Source organism: Sphaerodactylus townsendi, unplaced genomic scaffold (genome assembly GCF_021028975.2).
Source record: "Sphaerodactylus townsendi isolate TG3544 unplaced genomic scaffold, MPM_Stown_v2.3 scaffold_623, whole genome shotgun sequence".
Lineage (NCBI taxonomy): Eukaryota > Metazoa > Chordata > Lepidosauria > Squamata > Sphaerodactylidae > Sphaerodactylus > Sphaerodactylus townsendi.
The window spans coordinates 418-7512 of record NW_025950829.1 but is presented as its reverse complement, the minus strand read 5'-3'; the positions used below and the strand labels follow the sequence as shown (position 1 = coordinate 7512).

At 49.5% G+C, this 7095-nt stretch overlaps 1 protein-coding gene across 1 annotated transcript; it reads right to left on the bottom strand.

Annotated features, from left to right (window-relative positions):
* Positions 1-210: 210 nt before the first annotated feature.
* LOC125425505 (olfactory receptor 14C36-like) lies at positions 211-1256 on the bottom strand. The gene has a single exon (XM_048483099.1). It carries the CDS (start codon positions 1135-1137, stop codon positions 211-213), a length of 927 nt encoding a protein of 308 aa, XP_048339056.1. The 5' UTR covers positions 1138-1256.
* Between the last annotated feature and the right edge of the window lie 5839 nt (positions 1257-7095).

Here is a 7095-nt window from a genome sequence, read left to right as displayed (position 1 = left end):
CCCGAGCACCTGGATTGTTAAGGCATTTGCAATCTCAGATCAAAGAGGATCAAGATATGATATGACTTAAAGAGGCATAGATGCCAAACTGGGAAACATTATCTGCTCCTCAGAGGCAGGCGAGCTCCATAAGCAAAGTATCCTTGTTAAGTGAAAGATGGTCACCTTCATTTTAATACTGCAACTTCTGGGAGAAACTCTTTGAGATTATCATGTGGCATTCAGACACATTATCTTCCTCAGAGCCATTTGGATGTCTTTATTTCTCAGGTTATAAATGACAGGATTCATGAGTGGGGGCAAAACAGCATACAGAACAGCCGCAAAAAAGTTCACGTATGAAGACAACATCTCCTGAGGCCTCATGTAAGTAAAAATGATAGTAAAAACAAAAAGAGAAAACATAGTCAAGTGAGGGATGCAGGTAGAGAAAGCTTTGTATTTTCCCTGCCCTGATTGGATCCTGAACACAGCAGAGAAGATGTGAGTGTAGGAAATCAATATGCACACAGAACAAACTCCCCCTATTATAAGAACACAGACAGAATTGAAGACCTCGTTAAACTTGGTATCAGTGCAAGATATCCTTAATAACTGAGGAATGTCACAGAAAAACTGTTCCACTACATTGGGCCAGCAGAACTGTAGCCGGAATGTGTTTGCTGTTTGTGTCACTCCATTCATTAAACTGACGACCAACGCAGCAACTGCCATTTGAGAACAGGCATCCCAGTTCATGATCAGCATGTACTGTAGGGGATGGCAGATTGCCACATAGCGGTCATAAGCCATGATAGTGAGCAGGGAAATCTCCGCACTGGCACATGCAACGACAAAGAGAACTTGGCTGACACATCCTGCAAAAGAAATCCTATTGTCGTTCATCAGGGAATTGACCATTGATGTCGGAACGGTGGAAGAGATGAAGCAGACATCCACGGATGACAAGACAGCCAAGAAAAAGTACATGGGGGTGTGAAGATGAGGAAACAGTGCCACGGACGTGATGATGAAAAGGTTTCCCATCAGGGTAGCTAAGTAGAGGGAGAGAAACGCCATAAAATGTAACATTTGTAGCTCTCGCTTATTAGAGAATCCTTGGAGGAGGAATTCTGTCACAACCGTTTTGTTTACCATTTGTTTTGGTGAAGAAAATTCTGTGGAGAGCAAGGAAACACGTTTTATTTTTCTATCTCTTTCTCTCTTCCATGACAAATTGATCAAGACGCTCGTAGAAATTTGCTGAAAAGTCAAATAAAAATTCACATTCGTCAAATGCCTTTGCAAAGAGGGAAGGGAAGGAGTCCGCTTGCAAAATATGCAGTGAACATGTGCTTGGAAACCTTGCAGCCTGCTCCAGTTCCTTCAGCATGAATTCACAGTACGTTCGAGCAATCCATGCAATTCATGAAAAACAGAGAATCATATTTCAACCCAACAGCGAGCACCATTGCTATTCCCCCCTCCCCTCCAAAAAACCCCACACAAGTTTGGCTATAATGTGACTTTTTTTTCATGATTCCATCACACCAGGACTAGCCTTGAAGAAGAAATTTAAGACTCCCAATTCAGTATTTGGCATTTAAGGGGGATATAGATTTGGGACTTTAAGAGAACGATGGTGAACTGGACTCTGTCCAAGCTATCACTATTCTCTTCCCGGCATGATTCCCAGGCATTTCTTGTCCTCCGAGCATGCTCTAGGAGCAAAAAGAAGGACTTCTTCCCATTCAGTTTCCTGTAAATGCCCACCTCTTGATTCAAATTAGATGGGAAATACGATTGTTCGTTCTTCTTTTGCTGTGTAATCCTTGATTGCAGAAATCAATGAAATGAATCATACATACTCAGATTATACATAAAACAAATGTAGAACTTCTTATAAACGATAGGTATCTTCTCCAATCTAACTGATACACACTGTCTAATATTTAGGCATGGTAGGATACCTATTGGCTGTATTATTTTGCTTTTAACTTGCTAAACAGATCTATTTATATTGCAATTTTATATTAGATTGTACTGTTATATTGCCGTGTAGGGGTATTTACTGTCATTTGCTCTGGCAATTTCTTTTTTAAAAATCCGAAGTGATCTGAATCCCTGGAAGTCAACCATCAAGTTATGTGGCCTATTTTCTTGCTATTGAACCGTATTTGAGACTGCAGGATGTGTCTGTGTAAATCTTGATCTATCTATGCCTATAAAAGGTTAATAAAGAATAAAGAACATACTCAGATTTATAGTGTGCATAGTTTTGAAAACTAGTTTTAGTACGGTAGAGAGAAATATGCTAGGCAGATCTGATTGTGTTAGACAGAAATAGAACACCCACCAAAGCAGATACACTCCCCAGAACAAAACAATAAGGTTACTGACCTCATCACTATTTTCTGGACTTGGATATAAAGAGAGGGTGTGGTGCTTGGAGAAGATAGGGAATATGGCTATATAGAGGAAATTGCTTCATCGGTTCTTTTGTAAACCTTTCAAGGATCTGTTCTCTAAAGGGCCACATTTATAGCAATGGAGACCCAGAGGGTATAATTAAAACAGCTTATGACTTGGGAGACTGTAAGGCTGTGGTTCCTCCCAGGGTATTTCAAAACCTTTCTTTGAACATTGAAACACAGATTCTGGAAGGTGGCAACCCTACACTATTTATATCAGGGATCTTCAAACTATGGCCCTCCAGATGTTCACAGACTACAATTCCCATGAGCCCTACCAGTTGGCCATGCTGGCAGGGGCTGATGGGAATTGCAGTCCATTAACATCTGGAGGGCCATAGTTTGAAGACCCCTGATTTCCATTATCATTCATAACAGTAGCAAAATTACAGTTATGAAGTAGCAATGAAAATAATTTTATGGTTGGGGGTCACCACAACATGAGGAACTGTATTAAAGGGTCCCGGCATTAGGAAGGTTGAGAACCACTGCTCTAAAGTGAGGACATATTTTCTACAAGCATGCAGGGGGGAGTTTTCCTCCAGCCAGGAAGCCCGGAGGATCCGAGAAGCTAGATCTCTCACTTTGGGGGTAGTGGAAAGGTATTAGTCTCCAGGAGGGCCAGCACAGGCCCTGTTCTGTCCCCGGAATGGTTAATGGAGAACCAACTGATAAGAGATATTCAGAGCATCCACAGGACTGGGACAACATGATGTATCCCCTTTCTGTTCTTCCAATGACGGGTAACACAGGCAGCACAGAAGCCACTGTTGCAAGATGAGTGGGAGGACTGGTTAACAGAACTAATTACTTACGTTTTCGTCGAGGCAGGAACCGTGGTGAAGTTCTCCCAAAGCCAGCAACTCACAAAATGGCAATTGTGCAACCGCCTCTTCCACCCCGAGTGCCACCGCCAATCCCGCCAAAGAGGGGCGCATCAGCACAAGCGGTAACCCCCAGTCTGTCATTGGACTCTATAGCAAGCCAAGGGCCGGGAGGGAAGGGCAGGATTCAGCACACAACAGGGCGAGTGGTGGACACATAGTGGGAGACACAGGGGGCTCGACCAAAGCACAAAGGGGAGCAGAGAACAGGGGAACAGTGGGCGGTCAGACACCCACAGAGGGATTTACAATGTAGGGGTCTATCAGGCAGGTTCTGGGAGGATTATATGGAACGAACGAGGAGAGGTACTACAGTTCTGAACTGGACTCTGAGAATGAAAGTGCTTGGGGAGACAGGGTGGAGCAGGTAGAGGGCTGGGGAGGGCGTTTGGGCCTCCTGAACAGGGAGGGCGGAGAAGTGTGACCCGGTTTTATACGATGTCACAGTATTTGACTCCCCCCAGGTCCTCCTGCAGTTAGCTGGCCACTTTACCACTTCCCCCAGCAGTTGCCGCAGACAAGTGTGATCGACCTGATGTGGGATATGGTGTGAGATATAACCTCACCGATGAAGACTGCGAAGTTGCTCTGTTCTTGGATTGGTCTTCTTGCCTGTGCCTCTGCCTCGCATGCCACCTGCACTGACATCTGCTGCGAGCACTGCACCTACACAGGTAAGCCACCCTCCTGCCAGGGCACTATTGCCTGGGTGTGACCATGCGCCTGGGGAGCCTCCTGACATGGGCCCTCCTCCCGCAGGGCAGATATCTGGCTCCTGGGAGAAGGATCCCACTCCACTTTCACGTGAACACCACGCAGGCACATTTGAGCTTAAGGGCATTAAGAAACGCCACTTGACTGCTTCCACCTCGTTCTCAGCACATAACATTATAGAACAGAGAGGGCAACTTTGCCTCGCTGAAACAAGCCCTCTTTCGAGTCCTTCACCAATGAACAACGCACAGACATCCGCCGGGAGCACCATTTTGCTGAGACCTGCCGAGGCCGCCGCTGCGGATAGCCACATCACATCACTTTCACTTTTCACCTTGGCGACTGCTTGCCCTGCACCTTTCTACCAGCACGACAGATTAGAACTCCTTCACCGTGATCACCAGTACCCCAACCAGTGAGCTGGCTATGGCCAACCGTCCCAAGGGCATCGCAACTGTGCAAGCTGTTGACAGCAAGGGGGATGCAGCCTCTGACAACACTACTGCTGGTACTGGCGTGCCTGATTTAATGCCTGCTGCAGCCGGCCATGCTGCCAATGCCCCGTCTGAATGCCATCAGTGCTGAGGCCACGGCTTCCACTGCTGGGGCCCTAGCACCGCTTATATCTCAGACTGCAGCTGTCCTTCTGCAGCCTGCCGCGTCATTTGCTCCCTCTTCAGCTCAAATTCTGAGGGCTCTGGCCTGCGCGTCAGACTTAGTTGGCCCTCTCCTTTGTTTGACACATACAACAGCACTTTCAAAGGATTCAATGTCAGCCGGACATACTAAGAACATAAATTCTGGTCCCTCCCATGAGGCTGGGCACACGCTGGATTTGGTCTTCAGGTCGGGGATAAATTTGGTCGTATCCTCTACTGAAAGAGTGCCATGGTCCGACCATTATGCCCTGAAGGTCCGGGTGGACTTGCCGCATCACCCCCGTCTAGGCGACGGGCTGATTTATGCCCGCCCGCGGAGACTTATGGATCCACTTGGTTTCCTGAATGCTCTGCGGGACCCTGAACCCGCCGGCACGCTCGATGAGCAAGTGGAGGACTGGAATTCCCCGCTCTCCGATGCCATCGATGCTGTTGCCCAGCCCTCTACGTCCCGTCATTAAAGCTCCAGCTCCATGGTATACCACTGAGGAGTTGCGTGCGTGTAAGAAGCGAGGAACAGACATTCTAGAAGCTGGCGTGGAGGGAAAACTCACGCAGCGAAGCTCGCTTGCGAACATCTTATAGGGCAGGCTTATGAGAAGAGAGAAGCCTATGAGGTGGCGACGAAGGAAGTGAAGAAGGGCTTTCTTCTCCTCCTCCCTACAGCATCCGTAGCTCCGCCCAAGCGCCAATTGTTTCGCATAGATGCGGTCCATTTGTTACCTCCTTGCTCCCGGAGAGATCTTCAAATTCTCAATTAGGGCATCAGCTGTAGAGGCATTTATGAGCTTTTAGCCCGGATAAGATTGCGTTAAGCTCCATACGACCTTCCGTTCACATTGGCTACAATTAGTGAACTGGAGACTCCCTTGCCGTCTTCAGGCCCTTGTTTGGCCCAGTTTTCCCTGCTCTCTGAAGCCGCTGTCGACAGAGCCTTAGCTGCTGTTAGACCTACTACCTGTCCTCTGGATCCGTTACCCGTCCTGAAAGCTTGTGAAAACCTGCGAGGCGGAGCCTACGACTTCCATCTGTTGAGCATAATCAATGGTTCCCTTGAGCAAGGAACCTTCCCGGATGGGTTGAAGGAGGCAGTGGTCCACCCACTCCTAAAAAGACCATTGTTAGATCCGAGTGATCTGGCCAATTACCGCCCCGTTTCGAATCTTTCGTTTCTGGGGAAGGTAATTGAGAGAGTGGTGTTGGAGCAGCTTCAAGGTTTTCTGGATGACACATCGGCTTTCGACCCCTTCCAGTCCGGCTTCCGTGCTGGGCATGGGACGGAGACTGTTCTCGTCGCCGTCACAGATACACTCCGTATTCAGCTAGACCGAGGCGGATCGGCGCTGCTGGTGTTGTTAGATCTCACCGCAGCGTTTGACGTGGTCGACCACGACCTTTTGACCCACCGCCTGGCCGCCTCTGGAGTGCGAGGCACTGTCCTTCAATGGATTGCCTCGTTTCTCCGGGGCCGGAGCCAGCAAGTGAGGTGCGGGGATCAAGCCTCCCGGAAGTGCCCGCTCCAATGCGGTGTACCCCAGGGGGCACTATTATCCCCGCTGCTATTTAATATCTATATGCGACCCCTTGCTCAGCTGGTACGGAGTTTCGGGCTGGTCTGTCATCAGTATGCAGATGACACACAGCTCGTTCTGTTGATGGAGGGGGGAGCAACCGCCGCCCCTGCAGCTCTACAGCATTGTTTGGAGGCGGTCGCTGGTTGGTTACGGCAGAGCAGGTTAAAACTGAATCCATCGAAGACGGAGATCCTCTGGCTCGGCCGTGAAGGGGGGGAGGGTCTTTCCAGCCGCCGGTGTGGGAGGGGGTCACTTTGGCGCCGACCCCCTCCGTTCGCAGCCTGGGGGTCCACCTGGATTTGTCTCTATCAATGGAGGCCCAGGTGGCCCATACAACCCGGGCTGCTTTCTTCCACCTTCGTCAGGCCTGACGGCTGGCGCCCTTCCTCTCCCAAGCGGACTTAGCCACTGTGATCCATGCAACGGTCATCTCCAGATTAGACTGTTGTAACTCGCTCTACGCGGGCCTTCCCTTGCGTTTGATCCGGAGATTAAAACTGGTCCAGCACGCAGCGGCGCGCTTGCTGGCAGGTAGCGCCACCTGGGATCACATCCAGCCTATACTGCACCAGCTGCACTGGCTTCCAGTGGAATTCCGGATCATCTTCAAGGTGCTGGTATTGACCTTTAAGGCCTTACGCGGCCTGGGACCATCGTATCTTCGAGACCGCATCACCCCATATGTCCCGGCACGGCCTCTTCGATCAGTTGAGGCCAATCTACTGGTGGTCCCTGGCCCCTCGGTGATACGGCTGGCCTCCACAAGGGCCTGGTGGAATGCTCTCCCTCCAACTGTCCGGGCCCTGCGGGACCT

Excerpts from the sequence above, each read along its gene's own strand:
- LOC125425505 (XM_048483099.1), bottom strand. The coding sequence starts at position 1,137 with ATGGTAAACAAAACGGTTGTGACAGAATTCCTCCTCCAAGGATTCTCT.